General features: G+C 35.2%; 1 protein-coding gene across 1 annotated transcript in view; it reads left to right on the top strand.

The window, feature by feature from the left end:
* FAM81B (family with sequence similarity 81 member B) overlaps positions 1 to 22,158 on the top strand; it is a 73,478-nt gene that overhangs the window by 38,747 nt on the left and 12,573 nt on the right. The window contains exons 6-8 of the mRNA XM_045565888.1: positions 1,587 to 1,705; positions 13,546 to 13,675; positions 21,875 to 21,981. Coding sequence (XP_045421844.1) covers positions 1,587 to 1,705; positions 13,546 to 13,675; positions 21,875 to 21,981 — 356 coding nt within the window. The remainder of the gene's footprint in view (positions 1 to 1,586; positions 1,706 to 13,545; positions 13,676 to 21,874; positions 21,982 to 22,158) is intronic.

Below are 22,158 nucleotides of genomic sequence, written 5' to 3' on the forward strand. Positions count from 1 at the left end.
TACTTTTAAAATTAGAAAGTTCTTCGTTCAAAGATGCAATAATCTCCTCTATTATCTATTATTTTATGGCTTAATTTAAAAAGTATTTTAATCTATTTTTTCCTAAAATCTATATTGAAATATGACATGAGGTAAGGATCTAAATTGCATGTTTTCTGAATAAGTAACCAGAGGACCCAACACCATTTGTGAAATTCCTCACCCACTAATTTGAGAGTCTCATATTCCTTTCTTACCTTTACCAAGGTCTTCATTACATTACATTGATCTAGTTGGCTCTATAACATCATAACACTGATCGATTTATTCTTGTTTTATAAAATGTTTCAGTATATTATAGAGTAAGTTTCCTTTTATCACTATCTTTATCAAAAAAGAAAACAAAATGCCTGCATACATGCAAAAAGACAAAAACAAACTCTAGTTAGTGTTCCTGACACTTTTATGTCATCAATTAAGGCTTTATTTGCCCTTAGGTGGTCTCAATCTGCCAGTTTATAAATGGGCAAGATTCTGTATGTGGTCTTTGAAATTCCTATAATTAATTTGCTACAAAAATCCTTCTTTACCTAGTAAAATTTATAAATGTAAGTTTAAACATAGTTTAGGCCTTTATCAAATATAATAACTAAATTTTAATGTTTTCCTAAGTCACAAATTAGTGTTTTTCAAAGGTCTGTATAGTACTCTCACTCTTTTCTCAGTAAATATCAGTTTCTTATATGTCTTCTCTTTATACTGGAATTTGTTTGAATGCCAAGTAAAATATAAATTTTTTTCCTATGAGCAAGCATAATGTTTTCAATTTTTAAATTAATACTATTTTAAATTAATACTATTAATAAATGGCTATAAAAAATTAAAAACCACTGTCCTCACTACCACCAACCTGGTGTTATAGGAAAATCAGCTTTATTTCCAGAACTCCAAAACACAATGAAGACATGACTAACAAAACTCAAGGACAAAATATGAACACACGAGCCATAAATCTCTTGTGTTATTTAAAAAATTTAGAACAACAAACTTTTTTCAGTCCATGTATATGAAACAGTTTGAATTCAGATTTGCTTGTGTTGATTGTTTTACCTTCACTGTGGTTCTGATTCAATCCATAAAGGACCTTGCCTGATGCCATGTTGAAAAAAAATCCCCTTTTCTAAATTTACCAGCAATTGTGAAATAGGTTTTTGTGAAAAGCTTTTATGTCAGTGACGGCCAAGTGGCAACCCATGGCCATCTCAGCAAAACAAATATGTTCATTTGGCCCATATGGTGTTTCTGAAAGATTTTGAATAAGATGTCAATATTTTTGAGATATTTCATATAAAATCTGGATTTCTAGCTTCTGTTGACACACTATTGAGACATCTTTCCCACCTGGCAACTATCTGCTGAAACCAAACCACTGATGTCTCCCTGAGATAAATTAGCAGAGGTCACTTCTCTCTGAGATAGGACTCTCTCTCACTCATTTACACAGCTAGCCTAACTACAAAATGCATTCAATTTTGTAACGCACTTTAAATGATGTTTTCCTATCTGTGTGATGCAAAATTAATGGGAATTTTAACTCAAACTTACAGAGTTTAGAAGACCAAATAAGAGTTCGAGATCAGGTGGCCACAGGAACTAATTTTGCAGTACAGGAGATAAACATCAAACACCTTCAAGGAGTTGGAGATCTTCGAGGAAGAGTAGCCAGGTGAGAAGAAGCATGTCCGTTCTTTGCCACTGCAGATCATGCCCAAATAAGTTCCATATTGTAGAAAAAAGATACTGTCTTTACATTAAGCTAAACCGATGAGAGATGGTAGTTGAGAAAGTGTATCATAAAACTTAGAAAGCCTCATGCTACCTGTGAGATCTAAAGTTTCTTTCTATAAAAGACCCCTTATAGAATGTCCAGTTTGGTTCCATTGGAAGTGACCAGAGTCTTGTTTTAAAGCCTCAGCTGCCCAAATGCCAACATCTATTCACAGATACACCCGCAGGACCACATATAATATCCCCAGATGTGTCAAATTATAATGAGTAAAACATTTAAAATATATAAGAATTACATTAAAGAGGCTAACAAAAAGGATTTACTGCTAAATGGGTAAAGTTTTGAATAATATCTTTTGTATGAGATTTCTAAATTAAAAAAATTAAGGGTACACAGTTCAGCAAAAATCTGTAGGTATTGGCACTAGCAGGACCACTCTGGCAGATGCGTCAAAGATGATTTGTGAATGACTGACCACGGACACCTTTCCATCGCTACATCTTCTGCCAGGACCTCTTTCCTCTCCCCTGAAATACCCTCACCTCTATCTGGTTAATCCTCTCTGATGTGTTAATGACCAAATAAGAATTAGATAATCAACACCTACGACAAATCTCTCCTAGAGTATTCATTCATTCAATTCAACAAAAATGTATTCAGCACTTACTATATGTAAAGCAGTGCTAGAATTCAGCAACACAGTCCCCTTTCTGTAGTTGTTCACAATCTACCTGGGAAAACAAGCTCCATCAACAATCAATGAGGTGAACACTATACCGAAAGCCTGAGATGCTAAGGACATGTCCAAATCAGATTGGGGCAGGGGAGAAGTTTCCCAGAGGAGGTGATACTTGAGACAAGTTTTGAAAGATGCGTAGCAGTTAGCTAGACAAGAAAGGATGGGAAGGACACTCCACCTGGAGGAACAGTATGTGCAAAGGAACTGAGGAAAGTATGTTTATGACATGTTCAAGTGCCTACCTGTGAGAATGGCATTTTGATTATGACATTTTGGAGTGTGCCGTTTTGTTTTTTTTTTTTTGAGACAGAGTCTCACTCTGTTGCCCAGGCTAGAGTGAGTGCCATGGCGTCAGCCTAGCTCACAGCAACCTCAAACTCCTGGGCTTAAGCGATCCTACTGCCTCAGCCTCCCGAGTAGCTGAGACTACAGGCATGTACCACCCTGCCCAGCTAATTTTTTCTCTATATATATGTTTTTAGCTGTCTGTATAATTTCTATTTTTTAGTAGAGACGGGGTCTCACTCTTGCTCAGGCTGGTCTCAAACTCCTGAGCTCAAACAATCCGCCCACCTCGGCCTCCCAGAGTGCTAGGATTACAGGCGTGAGCCACCGCGCCCGGCCTGGAGTATGCCTTTAGAGAAAGAAGGAAAAGCACCTAGAGAAGCAGTCCAGAGTTGGAAGATGAGGGTCTTGTGGGCTAAAGAGTTTAAACTTTATGTAGAAGGTTATAACTAACCATGGGAGAATTTTAAGTATGGGGGTTGTGACATATCATTTTTCGTGACCTTCCAGTAGTGGCTGAATTGGTAGGGTATAGAAAGACGGCATGGATAATTCAGGTGAGAAATGCCAAGGGCCTAAACCAAGGCACTAGCCATGGACATCAAGAGAAGGGGACAGACAACACAGACACCGGGAAAATAGAATCTGTAGAATTAGTACATGATAAATATGGAAGATGAGTTAAGAAGAGGGAGTCAAGGTTAACTACCCAAGTTTCTGGCTTAAAGACTGGTTGAATACTCACGTTATTCAACACAGAAGGAAATACGAAACAAGGAATGGTTTTGACAAGGAAGCAGAGGAGAAATAGGGAGTAATAACATATTTGGTTTTCACCGTGTTGTGTTTGAGAAGCCATCGGGATATTAACTGGAACAGGTGTGGTGTTCAAAGGGGAAGTGGGAGGGTGTCAAGGTTGCCGAGGTCTCTGGCTGGCCCACAACACAAATGACGTAGTGGCTCTGGGAAAGACTTTGTAGTTCTGGAGTATGGCTCCATTCCTCTTAAAACTAAAGATACTCTCTTGGAAATAATACTTATGGTTGGAAAACTGTCATCAAAGAAAAAATAACTGTCTTCTAGTCCAGAGAATAAATAAATAAGTGTAATTATTTACATTATACATAATTATATAAATAAAATATTTATATGTAACTATGTATTATATTATATAATACATGATTAATGCAAAATACTTTTCAAAATATTTGGGCAAGTTATGAAGCAAGGTAATAAATGCCAGCAAACCCACAGCCTTACTTAGATATGCCATGTTTTTGCAAAGAACATAAACACCAAACATCTGGGGCTTTTTTTTGGTTTATTTTTTATTTTTTTATTTTTTTTTAAGACTAGTCAAGTGCAGTAGTGAGGAGGGGGGAAAGTAGTAGAACAAGGAGTTCGATCTGTAACTGACTGTGAACAATCAAGTATAACTTTCGGACCAGCCCAAACATCTGTTTTGAATGAAATCTGATTTGGTTCAATTTGGTAGTGTGTTGATGACACTGTTATCAACTATTTCTTTCTACAAACCACTTGTAAACCTATTATTTTGTTCTTGTAAATCCTGTCTTACTTATAAGACAAAATAACAAATAGATTTAAAAGAAACAGATCAATGGAATCACATCAGGAAAATGTGTAATTCTTTTTGCTCTGCTCTGATTTCTTACCTTCCCTTTTGATCATAAGCAGTGCTTTTAGGACAAGGCCTTATGTTTCCTTAAAATGTCTCCCTTTTATGGAAAATTTCTGAAATAAGTTTGGTAATCTGAGGCAAAATCTGGAATCTGGCCAAAAGCCATGAGACTTAAATTCACACTTCCTCTCTTGTTTCTTTTCTGTGTTTTTGCCAAGCAAATGACTAATGGATGAGCTTAGGCGGATTGATTATTGTCTTTCCACATAGAGTGACCTCAATTCCAATTAGCATTTTGGCATAAGTGAAGTTAAATTGAGTATGTTAGCATAATTGCTAGCAAACATTTTACTGTTTCATAAATCAGGTTCAATATTCAATAACTACAGTGTGCTTTGAATTTTATACCTTATTTCCTACCCCAATGCAGTGGCAGTTTAAGAGCAAGTGCTTCCAATGAGATGAGGTTCTCAAGGTTGCCCAACCTGCTTTTGACACCCGATCCTCTATTTGGTAGATTAGTCTCAAGAGCAGAAAAAAGAAGAAGAAAGGCTGCAAAGGTGGCCTATAGGGACAGATTTATTTGACAAATCTGCAGCAGCAGCCAGAGGCCAACTCTAGCCACATTTAGCTCTTTGGGACTCCAAGGCAAACCTACATGTGGGGGAATAAGAAGATAAATTGTGTTGACATGTGATTAAAAGCAAATTCATGTCCTCTGAAGACACATAATAGTATTATCTTGTCAATTTTTGAAAAGTTAAGAGGGGATACTTCCAGTTACAGAGAGCAGAATAAAGATATTTTATTTCACTCCTCTCACTTGAGACATCTCGATGCCAGTGAAAAATAAAAGATGGAAAACAAAAGCGCCATCTTTAATATAACATAGAAGTTGCCACAACTGCTAATCACAAATAGAGCACACGCATCAAATATTGTGATGTTTGGACTGATACGGTCCTTCTCGGATTTTAAGCATAATGATTTCTTCTGAATCAAGAATCATAATCCTGAGAGGCATAGACAAAATAATTTGAATAGAGCAACACAACCTGGGGGCTTGGGTGGGTCAAGGGAGAGGCGGGAAATGTCACTTTACAGATTCACGTCAACAACACTGCACAGCTGGGAGATGTAGCCCAAGATGGAACTGTGTTCTTTATCATTTCTGTCATCTAGGACCTCCCCCCTTGCCAATTCATACCTGAGAGAAACTGGCTGAAGTGCAACAGGCTGAGGAAGGAGAGAGATTTGATACTGCAAGCCTGAATAGAGGATGGAACCTACCCCTACCAAACACATTGATCTTCTACAGGTAGCCAGAAACATTCAAAAATATAACAGTGATCATTAGAATCTAATCATGCACATAAATTACCTCTGCTACCATTCCTAGATAGATACATAGATGATTGGCAGGTAGGTGATGATAGATACATAGATAGATGGAGAAAAACATAAGCAAAAGACTGGTGAATATACTTTATGAAAGGAATTACCCAGAAAAGTACAGGAAGAGTTGAAATCAAAAGGTCTCCTGGTTTCAAAGAAATTAAGAGCAAAAGAAAGAGAGAAGAAAAGATTGCTGTGGGAACAGTCATGTATAATTTGGTCCCTTCCAAAAGCCCCACTAAAAATCTATAGTAACAAGATTTTTTCTTTAAAACATAAACCCACAAGGACCAGCAGTGTCAGCATAGAAGTCTTGGAACCTAGAAAGCAGATGGACACATGGAAACTGCCTTAGCAGACTTAATAAAGACAACTTCTAAGTTGTAGGATAAGCTGAGAATGATCTGATTTTATACCACAGAATTCTCAAAAGATTTCAGGCACTTGCCTCTAGGGCAAGGAATAGAGACAGGCAGTGAGTCACAGGGCCAGGAACCACTATACTTTGTTTTTAGCTTTTTAGTTATTATTGACTTTCAAACTATAGGCATGTTTTACTTTGATAAGAAAAAAATAAGTTTTAAAAATAAGGCCAGGTGTGGTGGCTTACCCCTGTGATCCTAGCACTCTGGGAGGCCAAAGCAGAAAGATTGCTTGTGCTCAGGAGTTCGAAACCAGCCTACACAAGAGTGAGACCCTGTCTCTACTAAAAACAGAAAAATTAGCTGGGCATCGTGGCATGCCCCTGTAGTCCCAGCTACTCAGGAGGCTGAGACAGGAGGATCACTTGAGCCCAGGAGTTTGAGGTTCCAGTGAGCTATAATGACACCACTGCACTCTACCTGGGTAGACAGAGCAAGGCTCTGTCTGAAAATAAAAAAGCAAAAGAAAAAAAAGAAGACGTAAAAGGGTTCCCCCCCAAAAGAGTTTATCAGTTAACCAGAGGAGACAGATAAGCTAGAATTGCTCAGAGATAAAGTGATAAAAATGAAAATATGACAGATTAAATTTACTTTAGAAGCCCCCAAAATAGAATAACTACAACTAAAAATAATGAGTTATAAAAAGTAAAAAGCACGAGCAAACCACACCAAATGAAAATACTTTTCAATGTAAAAATGGTCATAGAGAAATTATATATATGACAAGTAAAACACATCTAATATCGGCCTAGTAGAAGCCCCTGAAGAAGAAACAGAACAAATTCTTCAGAAAAAAACAAATATTCATGGATATAAGAGAAGAAAGCTTTCTTGAAATAGTGATTTCAATCTATAGATCAAAAGATAAACTGTGACCTGGAAAAAACTGACATAAGAACAATATATCCTGGTTGAAGTTACTGAACATCCAGGATAAAGTCTCACTGAGCTTCCAGGTAGGCAAGGCAAATCGTATAAAAGGAGGAAAAAATGACTTCCTTACTTCAGTCAGTTCCAGAAAAGAATGGAGCAATGTTTATCATGTTCTTAAGGAAAGAAAAAAATTATCTTAACCTGTTTACCTTTCAAGTATAAGAGAACAGACAGGCATTCTCAAGCACTCAAGAATTCTACCACTCCTGAGCCCTTCTTTTGAAATCTGGATGACAAAATCTGGCCAACTGAGAAATAAATCAAAATAAGGATCTCAGAAAAGAAATCATGACTTAAAAGGACAATCAATGAACATAGAATCTCAATATGGAATGAAGATCAAGTAACCACGGGAATTCTAGGTACAAAATACAGTGCAAATGTCACAGAATTTGACATTTTAAAAATAGCAAATTATTAACAAAAAATGTTGAAAGACCAAGTATATAAACTTATTTCCTCATTTTTTGGCATAGGATCAACAGATAATATGTAAAGTTGAGGAAATAGTTGTAAAAAGTATAATGATTCCAATCTATGATAGCTTTTAGAACTTTTTTTAAGAAACAAATATCTCTCATAATGAAATATATATGTATCTAAAATTTAGCAATTTCTCTATTTTCACCAGTTATCTTTTCCTTAGCTTAAAGTAAAATTAAATGTAATATTTTAAACTAAAATTGGTGTATATAATATAATCCCAATATTCTAAAATTATTTTATTTCTTCCTATCTCTACATGTGTACATAATATATAAATATACACATATTTTATATATGTGTGTATAATTGTAAAAAGAATGGTAACCAAATATTAACAATGTTATTTCTGTGAGGTGGGATTTGGAATGGTATTAACTCTCTATTTTTGTTTGTTTGTTTTTTGTATTATGTGAAATTTTGTATAGTGGGCATGTACTATTTTAACAGAAACAATAAAATCATTCTAAAGAGGGAGGAGGTAAAGAAACTTCCTTTTGTATTAATAATATATAGAGAGTGCATCTGTGACAAACCACTAACAATCCTTGACTTCAACGTGTGGGGTTAGGCTGGGGAATGGTGGTTGGGGTAGGTGAGAAGGAGGAGGGGTCAACTCTCAAGACAAGTGGATAATTAACAGCTGCTATTCTCGTGTGGGTGCTCCCTTGGTGCTGGCTACTGGCTAAAAGCTTTGCATTCATCGCCATCTTGCATCCCTAAATAACCTTATAAGTAACACTGTTCAGGACAGCCATTTACGGTTTGAAGGTTGGGCACACAGTGCTCCAGCAGACACTGTTCACATCATCACTCATGAGTCTGGCACCCTCGGAGTTGTGTGGTGGACAAACTGTACAGCTGTATCCAGTGACCTTGGCATCATTTTTTTCAGATAAGGAAAACTGAAACTCATAGACGTTAGGAAGATTGTCCCAGGTCACAAACCAGGAAGTAGCAGAAGCAGGATGCAAAGTCTGTTCTATCTGACACCAGAGAACAAATTCTTAACCAGTAGCCTCCCATGCACAGACCAGCTGTCCCTGAGGGTGGGAAACAAGAGGGGGACAGAGCAGGTGGCAGCAGTGATGGTAACCGCAATAGTCCTGAGGAACTTTTGGGTGTCTTAATACAGACTCACATGAGGACATTCTAACTAACTAACAATAGAGGTGTCGTTCTGACAAGGACAGTTTGTGTATAAAATGGCTTTGACTGTGACTTTGGTGCTCCCATTCTTGATCAGATTAACTCCTGTGTTTTTCTCCCACCAGCCTCCACACCCCACCACAGTCACCTAGTATCCCTTCAAGGGAATGCTCGGGCAAAATTACCATCTTAACTCACCTTGGGCTCAACTCTTTAGCACCAAAATCTTAAGGAAAAAAAAAAATATCTCTGGATTCTAAAAATGTTGACAGTCATAAGGCAAACAATATTTATAGCACTTAGCATGACAACATGAAAATGTGGTTCCTAATAAATATTATTTGATGACAGTCAAAACAGTTATTTTATAAAATAGCAAATGTCAAAGTAATCTCTCATAATTCAGATGTACAAAAGGTACAGTTCTTCAGTGCTCTCCATCCTATCTTTCAAGAATGTATGAGAATATACTGAAACCAATCATTAATACAGGGTCAAGAGAGACCATTGATTATGGGGGAGGGGGGTTTTGTGTGTTTTCTTCCCTGACATGCTGGGAAACTGATTAATCAGCTCACCTCACCAGCTCCATCTCACCAGAATTCCTCCCCTAAATTATCAAATGCAACCTTATGGCCCAAAGCTTCATTCATATGTTAGTGTCAATTAATTTCTTCCCAATGTAAGAAAACACCTGACTGAGACCACTCAAGGAACAGAAGGGTATTTATTATTTGTTTCTTGTTTTGCTTATTTTAATTGTTAATTTTTATTTATTATAGGTACATAATTGTTGTATATGTTTATAGGGCACGTGTGATGTTTTGATACAGGCATACAATGTGTATTAATCAAATCAGGTAATTGGGGTACCCATCACCTTAAACATTTATCATTTCTTTGTTAGGAACATTCCAGTTCCACTCTTTTAGTTATTTTAAAGTATACATAACTTATTGTTGACTATAATCACTTTGTTGTACTATCAAATATTGTGCATTGTATCTAACTATATTTTTTAACCCATTAATAATCCCCACTTTATCCCTCAAACTCCGTGTTATCCTTTGTAGGCTCTGGTAACCATCATTCTATGGTCTCCATGAGATAAATTGTTTTAATACTTAGCTCCCACATATGAGATTTGTTTTTCTGTGCTTGGCTTATTTCACTAAACACAATGTTCTCCCATTCCCTCCATGTTATAACAAATGACAAGATTTCATTCTTTTTGTGGCTGAATAATATTCTACTGTATATATGTACCATAATATTTTATCTATTCATCTGTTGATGGACACAGGTTGACTCCAAATCTTGGCTGTTATGAATAGTACTGCAATAAACATGGGAGTGAAGATATCTTTTCAACATACTGAATTCCCCTCCTTTGGATATATACCTAGCAGTGGGACTGCTGGGGCGTATGGTAGTTCTACTTTTACTTTTTTTAAGAACCTCCATACTGTTCTCCATAGTGGCTGCACTAATTTACATTCCCACCAGCAGTGTACAAGGGATCCCCTTTCTCCACATCCTCACCAACATTCATTATTGCCTGTCTGTTTTGATAAAAGCCATTCTAACAGGGGTGAGATGATATCTCATTGTAGTTTTGATTTGCATTTCTCCAGTGATTAATGATGTTGACCATTTTTTTGTATACCTCTTGGCTATTTGTATGTTGTCTTTTGAGAAATGTCTATTCAGATCTTTTGCCCATGTTTTAAGCGGATTATTGTAATTTTTCCTATTGAGTAGTTGGAGCTCCTTATATATTTTTGTTAATAATCACTTGTCAAATGGGTGGCTCACAAATATTTTCTTCCATTCTGTGGGTTGTCTCTTCCCTTTGTTGATTGTTTTCTTTGTTGTGCAGAAGCTTTTTAGCTTGATGTGATCCCATTTGTCCAATTTTGCTTTGGTTGCCTGTGTTTTGGGGCTATTACTCAAGAAATCATTGCCCAGACCAATGCCCCGAAGCATTTACCCAATGTTTTCTTTTAGTAGTTTCATAGTTTCAGGTTTTAGATTTAAATCTTTAATCCACTTTGATTTGATTTTTGTATTTGGTGAGAGATAAGGGTCTAGTTTCACTCTTCTGCATGTGGATATCCAGTTTTCCCAGCACCATTTATTGAAGAGACTGTCCTTTCCCTGATGTATGTTCCTGGCACCTTTGTTAAAGAAAAGTGCACTATAGATGTGTGGATTTATTTCTGGGTTCTCTATTCTGTTCCATTGGTCTATGTGTCTGTTTTATGCAAGTACCATGTTGCTTTTGTTTACTACAGCTCTGTAGTATGATTTGAAGTTAGGTAATGTGATTCCTCCAGTTTTGTTCTTTTTGGTCAGTATGGCTTTGGCTATTCTGGGTCTTTTGTGATTCCGTATACGTTTTAGGATTTTTTTTTTTCTGTGATGAATGTCACTGGTATTTTGATGGGAATTGCATTGAATCTGTAGATTGCTTTGAGTAGTATGTACATTTTAACAATATCGATTCTTTCAATCCATGAGCATGAAACATCTTTCCATTTTTTTGTGTCTTCTTCAATTTCTTTCATCAATGTGTTATAGTTTTCATTATAGAGACCTTTCCCTTCTTTGATTAAGTTTATTTTTAGGCATTTAATTTTATTTGTAGCTATTGTAAATGGGATTACTTTCTTGGTTTCTTTTTCAGATTGTTTGCTGTTGGCATATGGAAATGCTACTGATTTTTGTGTTAATTTTGTATCCTGCAACTTTACTGAATTTGTTTATCAGTTCTAATAGCTTTTTTGTGGAATCTTTAGGTTCCTCTAGATGTAAGATCATATTGTCTGCAAACAAGGATAATTTGACTTCTTCCTTTCCAGTTTGGATGCCCTTTATTTCTTTCCCTTATCTGATTGCTCTTGCTAGAACTTCCAATATTGTGTTGAGTAATGGTGGTGAAAGTGGGCATCCTTGTTTTGTTGTAGATCTTAGAGGAAAGACTTTCAATTTTTCCCCATTCATTACGATACTACCTGAGTGGGTCTGTCATATATGGCTTTTATCATGTTGAGGTAAGGTCCTTCTATACTCAGTTTCTTAGAGGCTTTTTTTTTTAAATCATGAAGTATATTGAATTTTATTGAATGCTTTTTCAGCATCAATTGAAATGATATGGTTTTCATCCTTCATTCTGTGGATATGATGTATCACATTGATTGATTTGTGCATGTTGAACCATCCTTGTATCCTGGGGCAAATCCCACTTGATTGTGATGAATAATCTTTTTAATGTGTGGTTGAATTTGGTTTGCTAATATTGTGCTGAAGATTTTTGCATCTATGTTCATTAGAGCTATTGGCCTAGTTTTCTTTTTTTTGTTGTGTCTTTGTCTGGTTTTGGTATCAGGATGATATGGACCTCACAGAATGAGTTTGGGAATATTTCCTTTTCCTCAATTTTTTGGACTAGTTTAAGTAGTATTGGTATTAATTCTTCTTTGAATGCTTGATAGAATTCAACAGTGAAGCCATCAGGTACTGGGCTTTTCTTTGATGGGAGACTTTTTATTACTGTTTCTATCTCATTGCTTGTTATTGGTTTATCCAGGTTTTTGGTTTTTTTCTAGTTCAATCTAGGTAGGTTGTATGTGTCTAGCAATTTATCCACTTCTTCTAGGTTTTCCAATTTATTGGCATGTAGCTGTTTACAGTAGTGTCTAATAATCCTTTGAATTTCTGCAGTATCAGTTGTAATGTCTCCCTTTTCGTCTCTGATTTTATTTGTATCTTCTCCCTTTTTTCTTCAACTGGCTAAAGGTTTGTCAATTTTGTTTATCTTTTCAAGAAAACCACCTTTCTTTTAATTGATCTTTTGAGGGTTTTTTGTTTAAGTTTAACTTATTTCTTTTCTGGTCTTTATTATTTTTCTTCTATTGATTTTGGGTTTTGTTTGTTCTTTTTCTAGTTCCTTAAGATGCATCATTAGGTTGTTTATTTGAAGCTTTTCTACTTTTTTGACGTAGGCACTTATTGCTATAAATTTTCCTCTTAGTATGGCCTTTGCCGTATTCCACAGGTTTTGATATGTTGTGTTTCATTTTCATTTGTTTAGAGAAATTTTTAAATTTCCTTCTTAATCTCTTCATATACCCATTGGTCATTCAGGAATATGTTGTTTAATTTTTATGTGCTTGTATAGCTTCCAGTAGGAACAGAAGTTTTGATTAGGGCTAAGAGCGTGAGAAATTGCAGAAGATGGACTGGAAGATTTGGATTAGTTGGGATACCTTTTCTAGCCAAAGGCAAATTGGCAGCCTGGGGGCCAATAAAAGAGGTTAAAGGGAGGAAGCTCTATTAATAACATGATGTAAAAGAAGAACAATTTTTAATTTTTTCAAACCATAGGCAGCAGGGTATATTCCTAAAACATCAAAATCTGCTGTAACTCCTATAACTGAGTTAATATCAAGCTAAAAATGTAAAATTTCCCTCAACATACCCCAATGTCACCAACTAAACTATTTCAACTTGGTATTCTGGCTTGGGCCAATGCATCTAACTTGGTTTCTCTCCCAACAGGAAGAGAAGAGAAAAATGAGGAAGAACCCTGTATATGCTCCTACCTCCACCAACTCATTATCAAAATAACGTTAGGACTTTGGCCATCAAATGAATGCACAGGTCCTACTATAGTATTAAAAATGTTATGAACCTATTTATCTCACACCAATTTCCATCTTGCCACTAGATGTGATTCAAGCATCGTGAAACTTTCTGGAGACATTCAGCTCATCAGGCACGAGTACCGGCAACTTGAGAAAGCAATTCAAGAGCTCGCCCCTGCCATAGAAACTGTTTCCAAGAACTTGGATATGAAGGTAACTAAAAATAGATGGGATTCATATTATTAATATGTGTGGCTGTCAGAAGTAAGATCATTATAGCTTATCAAAATGCCCAGTCAGGTAGTAATTTTTTAAAAGAACTTTTTCTTCCACAGAGTTTAAAAATGACAGTTCACTCATATACACTGTGAGTACAGTCAGTTCAATCAACAAATATTTAATGAGTGCCTCCTATATTCCAACGCCGCCATCGATGGTAAGCACATACTGCTTGATTCCACCATTGCCATTATTTTTTTACCCTCAAAGACTATGGAATCAAGGAGTATAAGCAAAAGAATTTCCCATGGAAGCTATTGGTACTAAAAGTCCAACATAAATGAGAGTTGATCATGTTACATCCTGGCTTAAAACCTACAATAGGTTATATCTCTTACAAAATAACACCTAAATCCTTTGGCCTGGATAATAAAGGTCATCTCTACCCTGCCCCCCACTTATCACCTGTGCTTCTTAACTCACCCTTTATGCCCAGTGATGCTGAGCTACCTACATGGGTCCCCACTCTCACTAAGATATCTCACATCCTCCCAGTGTTCATGCTCTTTTCTGCTTGAAGTGTCTCTCTCCCATCTCATCTTCCCAGTCATCAGTTTAATTAAACTGGAGCCCAGTGCACAGTTTTCTGTGCCCTACTTTGTCACATACCCTATGCAAAACAAGCACATCTCTTCTGAAGTCATTTGGACAGAACGAAGTGGAAATCCTCTGGAAATTGGGATATGAAAGTTAGGTGTTTGATTATTTATTGGTGGGAGCCAGTCAACCAAGGGCAGATGTTACTGGGAACATAGTTTCTCCAGTCCCATCTGAATCCCCTTGTCCACCCTCCCACTCACCCATCTAATTAGTACTAATAATTTTTTGGTTGATTCTGTTAGTTTTTCAAGGTATTCAATCATATCCACAACAACAATGTATCATAGCAATTCATCTCTGGTTTTCTAATTTAAAATCTCATCACTTTTTAAAAAAATTTTTTTATTTCAGTATATTATAGGGGTACAAAAGTTTAGGTTATGTATATTGCCATTGCCTCTCCCCCCACCCCCAGTCAGAGCTTCAAGCATGTTGTCACTTTTTTTTAAGGGCTTGACCAGAACTTCCAGAGCACTGTTAAATAAAATTGTCATAGAAGACAGCTCATCTGGTTCCTGATTATACTTGGAAAATCTTTGTTGTTTTCTGTTGGATGTTGGTTTAAAATATTTTTAATCATGTCAGGAAGTATCCACTGATGCTCACTTAGTTTTTATTAGGATTAAACATTTAATTTTATCAAATGCCTGTTAGACATCAACACATTCCTAGAATCACCATATTGGTTGTTCTTTGGTTTGAGAGTTTGTTTGTTTGTTTGTTTGTTTACTTCTTTGGCCTTCTAATGAGCTAATACATTTCCCAATACTGAAACTTTCTTGCATTTCTGTAATGAAAGCTATACGGTTATTATGTAATAATTCAGTATTTGATTTTGCATCTCAGTTCAAAAGTGACATTGGACTCTGTTTCTTTCTGTTTAGTGTTTTTTTTTAAGGTAATGAATATATATGGTTTAAAAATCAAAACTATATAAGAAAACATACCTCGAGAATTTTCACTTCCATCCATCATTATTTGTATATCTTTTCATGACCTTCACGGATAACCATTTTTTTTTACTGGTCTGTTGTGAATCTTTTTAGTATGCCTTTATGTAGATACAAGCAAATGCAAATACAAATTCTTATTCCCCCATATTACATGAAAGAGAGCATATTATATATATTGCTATGCATCTATCTTTTTTTAACTAAATAACTAAGTCCTGGAGATCTTTCCATATTGATACATAGAGAGCTTTCTCATTCTTTTTAAAAACTGCATACTGTTCCTTTGTATGTAACAGTTCACTTAACCAGTCCATCATAATATTTTGCTCTTTCAAACAATGCTGCAATGAATAATCTTGCACTTATGTTATTTTGTATATGTGTAGATATATCTGTACAATATATATCCAGAAGTGGGATTTCTGGATCAAAAGGTACATGTGACTGTTATTTTGAAAGATCTTGCCAAATTGCTTTCTATGGGCTATTACCTTATTGCATAACTACCAGAAATATGTAAAATGTCCTGTATCCCCATTGCCTCACCAATGCAGTGCTGTTCAACTTCTGAATTTTGCCATTCTTATAGGAAAAAGACAGTATCTTTGTGTTTTAATTAGTCTTTCTTATTATGAGTGAGGATGAGCATCTTTTCACATATTTAAGGGTTATTTGTATTTCTTTTTTGGTGAGCTGTCTGTTCATACCTTTTGTCCATTTCTCTATTGGGCCATTTTTCTTTTTCTTCTCTATTTCTAGGAGCTCATATTAATATGTTAAGGAGATGGGCCCTTTCTCTATGATATGAGATGCAAGTACATTTTCCCAGTTTGTCATTGGTCTTTTGACTTTTGACATGCACATGTTCTCTATTTATAGATGAATTCATTTCTTTTCTGGCTTCTGGAATTTTAAGTCACAGAAAGAGCTTCCCTACACAAATCCTTGAAAGAATTGTTCATATTTCCTCTAGTACTATCATGGCTTTATTGTTTACACTTAAATCCTTGATCCATTTGGAGTTTTCCTAATATAAGGTGTGTTTTAGTTATTTTTTTAATTATTAATATCTGGTAGAGTTAGTTCCTTCCACTACTTTTTTTTTCCTATTTTCTTGGTAATAATTAGTTTGTTTTTGCATATGATTTTAAAATCAGCCTGTCTAGTTCCAGAAAATAAATCAACAAATCAACTGTATTTTAATTTTTATGGAAATCATGTTAAATTTACAAATTTACTTTAGAATTGACATAGCCATAATGCTGAATGGTCTGTCCAAGAACATAGTATGCTTCCCATTTGTTCAGGATCGCTTTTATGTCCTTCAGGCATCTTTTCAAATTTTCCTCATGTATATTTGGCATCATTTCATGTTAAACATATTTCAAGATTTTTTGATCTTTTTTCTTCTTAGTTTAGTATAACAGGAGCTTCATTATATCTACTAATTGTTAGTTGTATATTATGAAGGCTGTATTAATTTCACACTCCACAGTGAATTCTTTTCTCGATCATAGTAATTTTTATTTTTTTGTCCCCAGATAATCATATAATTTTTAAATGATAATAGTTTTACCTCATCTTTTTCCATTTTCATAAACATGATCTTTCTTTTCTAATTGCTTTAATCACTCCAGACAATGTTAAATAGCAGTGTGGGAATAGTGGGTGTCCCAGTCTTGTTCCTAACTTTAACAGAAATGTCCCCAGTGTGTCCCTTATGATAGAGGAAGTAAGTTTCTCCATTAGGGATGTTTAATACCTAACTATTCCTGTTTTATTGAATTTTTTAAAAATCAAGAATGATTATTGAATATTGTCAAATGCCTTTTCAGCATTTATGAAGAGAATCGTGTGATTTTTCTCCTGTTATACTAGCATAATTATTTATATAATACATTTTCTATTATTAAACCATACTTGCTTTTCTAAAATAAATTGTGCTGATTATGATACATTTGTGCTGCTGGATTATGGTTGCTGATATTTTACTTAAGAATTTTGCATAAATGCTCATAAGATTAACCTATGTTTTCTTCAATTTTTTTCAGATTTTAGAATCAAAGTTGCATTGACTTCATAAAATAATTTGAAAATTTTCCTTTTTCTATGTTCTGAAATAGTTTAAAGATCATTATAATTATCTATTCTTTAGGGATTTTGTGGCTTTGCCCCTGAAAACATCTGAGCCTGATAGTTTGGTGGAGAAGGGAGCCCTTTGATATCTTTGTTCAATTTTTTATGTGAAAATTCAGCTAACCCCTGAAGATTACTAAAGCTAACCTTCAGAGGTTAGCTTTAGTAAATCACTTTTTCTTGGAAAAAATACCTATTTCTTTCAGACTTTGAAATTTATTTGTGTAAAGTTGTGCAAAATACTTTTAAGATAGTTTTAATTCCCTCTGCTTTTATTTCCTCTTACCATTTTATTATTTTGTATTTGTGCTTTTCTTTTTTTCTTGATTCAGTTAGTTGTGCCTGAATAGTTGTGCTAATTGTTCTACAGTGAGCCAATATTCTTATGCATTTTTAGTTCTGCTTCTATTCTGTTTTCCAGCTCACCAATTTCAGCTTGTATTTTTATTAATTGTTTTCCTTGCCTGCAGTGTTTTGTTGTTCATTTCTAACTTTTTTAACCATATGTATTTGTATTCTCTTTTTTACTGATATAGCATTTATGACTGCAAATTTTCCTTGAGCATTCATTTGTTCTTCTCTCCATATATATATATATATATATATATATATATATATATATATATATTTACACACACAAACACACACACACACCCCTAAGGTTTGATATGTAGTAATCTCATTATTGTTTCCTAGAAATTCTGCAATTGCATATTGTATTTTCTCTTAAACAGTTAAGAGGAGTTATTTTTTTCCCCTCTGAGTTAAAGACTTTGTATTTTGTTATGCCTGTATTCATTTTTAGTTTCATCTCATTGTAGGTCAAATTTTTTGTGTATACTAGTTTTAGTTTTTGAACTATTGAGGTTTTTTTCTGATGGCTGGATAATCAATTTTTGTAAATGTTCTAAAAGAATGTGTATTCTGTATTTCTAGAGTACAAAGTTTATTCAGTATCTATAAGCAATAACTTACTGGTTAAATCTTCTTATCCTTATTTTTTGGTCTGCTTCTTCTGTTTTAGATTGAGAGAGGTGAATTAAAGTCTCCTATAATTATTGGGCTTCCATTTCACCTATAATTTCAGTTTTGAGAATGTTTCTGCTATATTATTTGGCTTATAGAGACTCATAACTACTTTTTTATTCCTAATTTTAATATTTATGTTTCCTCTCTTTTCTTCACGTTCAGAGTAGAAAAAAACTTTACCTACTACCTTTCCAAAGAACCAGCCCTTGGATTTACCTATCAAGCCCATAACTTTTTTGTTTCTTATTGATTTTTAAAATGCTTGCGTATTAGTTTTCCATTGCTCCCATAACAAATTACCACAAACACAGTGGTGTAAAACAACACAAATGTACTATGTCATAGTTTCTGTAGGTCAAAAGTTGGGAGGCGGCAAGACTGGGACTTTTGCTCAGGGTCTCACAAGGCAGAAATCAAGGTGTCTGCAAAGCTGTGTTCCTTCAGGGATGAATCCTCTTCTAGATTCATTCAAGCTTTTGGTCAAATTTGGTTTCTTGCAGTTGCAGGACTGAGATTCTTGCTGGCTGTCAATTGGGGGCCCGTCTTTGATCCAGAGGCTGCCTGTCTTCCTTCTCATGTTTTCCACGTGGCCTCTCTCCAGCAGTAGCAGATCAAATTCATTTCATGCTTTTTTTAATTTTTTTTTATTTCATCATATTACAGGGGTACAAATGTTTAGGTTACATATATTGCCCTTGCCCCACCCAAGTCAGAGCTTCAAGTGTGTCCATCCCCCAGATGATGTGCACCACACCCATTAGGTGTGTATATACCCATCCCCTCCTCCTCTCCCACCTGCCTGACACCGATGAATGTTATTACTATATGTACACTTAAGTGTTGATCAGTTAATACCAATCTGATGGTGCGTACGTGTGGTGCTTGTTTTTCCATTCTTCTGATACTTCACTTAGTAGAATGGGCTCCAGCTCTATCCAGGATAATACAAGAGGTGCTAGATCACCATTGTTTTTTGTGGCTGAGTAGAACTCTGTGATATACATATACCACATTTTATTAATCCACTCATGTATTGACAGGCACTTGGAAACATCTCATGCTTCGATCCATTCTGACTTCATCTTCTGCTACAGCTCTCCCACTCCAGCTGGAGAAAGTTTTCTGCTTTTAGGGGCTCGCGTGATTAAATTAAGTTCACTTGGATTATCCAGAATACTCTCCCTATTTTAAGGTCTGTAACCTTAATCACAGCTGGAAATCCCTTGTAACACAATACATTCACAGGTTCCAGCGATTACACCATGGCCATGTTTGTGGGGCTGTTCTACCTCCTTCAGTTTGTCAATTTCTACATCCTGCTTTCCTTTCGTTCAGTTTGTTACTCTTTTTAACTTTGTGAAATGAATGGTTCATTTACATAGCTTCATTCTTTCTTGTATAATTATGAAGATATTTAATGCCACAAATTTACCTCTGATTATAAATTTGGCCCCACCCTTTTGATATGTAATGTTTTCATTATCATTTCCTAAGTAAATTCTAATTGTAGAGTTAATTTTGACAATTGTGTTAGTCTAGATCTTTTGAGAAACAAATGTGATAAAGGAATTAGGTGTGCAAGGGTTTATTGAGGGAAAAGCCTATGAGGAAAAATGGAGAGGGAGCTGGATGAGACAGGGAAAATCTTCGGACTGTGATACAGGCTTGGTTTCTGTGAAAAACATGAGGAAAGAAGGCCTTGGAATGCAATGCCATTCTAAGATCATTTCATCAAGTTCCTTGGGTCAGTGAACCAAAATCACTCATGGAAGGAATACAACTCAGACGTTGGCTGGGAGCGGCCTACGGGAAGCACAGTCTGGGTACTCGGTGATGGATCATGAGCACAGCAGTCAAAGCCCTTGGCCAATTATGCTTCTTGCAATAGAATATGTGAGAGGCACATTTTCATGTGAAACACTAGAATTAAAAGAGCAGGGGTTTTTTTTTGTTGTTGTTTTTACTCAAGTGACTGGATTATGTTTCTTTATACTTTTCTTATTAATTTCTAGTTTTAGTGCAGTGGAGTTAGAGTTATAGCGCATGCTTTTCTTGCTTTTTGGAATAATTTGAGATTTTCTTTAGAGTCAGACACGTGCTTAGTTGTTGGAAATGCTCAGTGGGCACTGGGAAGGAAGGTGTTTGCAAGTTACATGGTTCGGTATGCAAATTTCTTAAATTTGTTTTTCATATCTTCCTATATGATTTATATTTTACTTATTTGTCCAGTAAAGAGTCAAGAAATGTCATTTAAAATAACTAATATATCATCTCTACTAGTTTATCCTAAAAAGCTGTTGCATCTTAGTTCAATATATAACGTAAAAAAAGGTTCAAAGTCCTCTATTTTTCAATGTGCATTTTACTCTTTATCTGTAAAGATGACCATCTTTGTCCCAGTTTTTAACATATTTTGCTTTGAATGACATTTTATGTAACATTAACATGGCTCTAGCTGCTTTCTTTTTCTTTGCCTTTACTAGGAATATATTTGTCTATTATTTTATTTATAACATTTCTGCATTTACCCTGTTTTAAGTGTGTCTCCTGTAAATAGCATTCAGGTGCTACTGGCTGCCCACCCAACATTTATCCATTCAAACTCTTAGATTATTCACATCATTATTTTCTAAGAGAGCTCAGATTTTAATTAAATGACCACTCTCCTTCCTGTGGCCATCTATATTAGGAGTTGAATTCTGTTTGACCAAGGCTAATCATGCAGTTTCATTCTCTTTAGGCACTATATGGACTACAATTCTGCATCTATTTGTTAATCTAGTTATTTTTAACTAAAGGCACTTTCTCAGTGTTTCTAGCAATGTGGAAGATACTCTAATCTTAAATTCCAGAACTGGAACTTGTTTTTTTCCTATTTTTATATGTCATTTCGCTTGGGATTCACTTATGCTTATGTCAGAATACTATCTGGAAATCCCTGACACATAATCTTAGGCCAGTCATGTATGTTTTCCTCAGAGCCTGGTTGTGCATTTAAACATTTATTTAATATTGTTGAGCATTTACCATTGGTCACCTAATGTGCACTGGATATAGTGGTGATAGAATATAGTGGCTTACATTGTAACCACGGAGACAGAAGGTAAAGAAATAATCAAATGAACAAATTAAACAAACTACTGGCAATAGCATGTTTTTGTAATATCCTTAGGTCTCTCATGATCAAAAAGAATATTATAGACAACAGAATGGAACACCCCCTATTATTTGTTCCTTGAAGACAGTGTAACTATAACTGTGACTCATAGTCACTTGAAAAAAAATCATTTTCAAATGCAATTGTGCTTTAGATTCACGTCTGTTTGCTGGCTCACTTTACAATTAAAGTATAATTAATGTAAATGCTCGTGGTTTTGTTCACACACAAAAAAGCTCCCTCTTGTACTTTCATTAGGTAATGCAGCTCTTAGGAAAGATAGAGAAGGCCAGTTCTGAGCTAACCTCCAATTTAAAGATGGTCCAGGGGGATTATCGCCATGAAATGAACATTTTGGAATTCAAGTAAGTGAATAGAAGATTTTTAATTCTATCAAGTGCATTCCAAAGAGTTTTGCCTAATGGAATCTTTGGCATTATATAAAAACCTATCCCAGGAATCTGAATCTGGCCAAGAAATACAGCAGCCAATAGATGCAGAGAATATTCTAAAGTAACTTGTACAATATTCATAATAAAAGA

This window comes from Lemur catta, chromosome 12 (genome assembly GCF_020740605.2).
Source record: "Lemur catta isolate mLemCat1 chromosome 12, mLemCat1.pri, whole genome shotgun sequence".
In the NCBI taxonomy this organism is placed as follows: Eukaryota; Metazoa; Chordata; class Mammalia; order Primates; family Lemuridae; genus Lemur; species Lemur catta.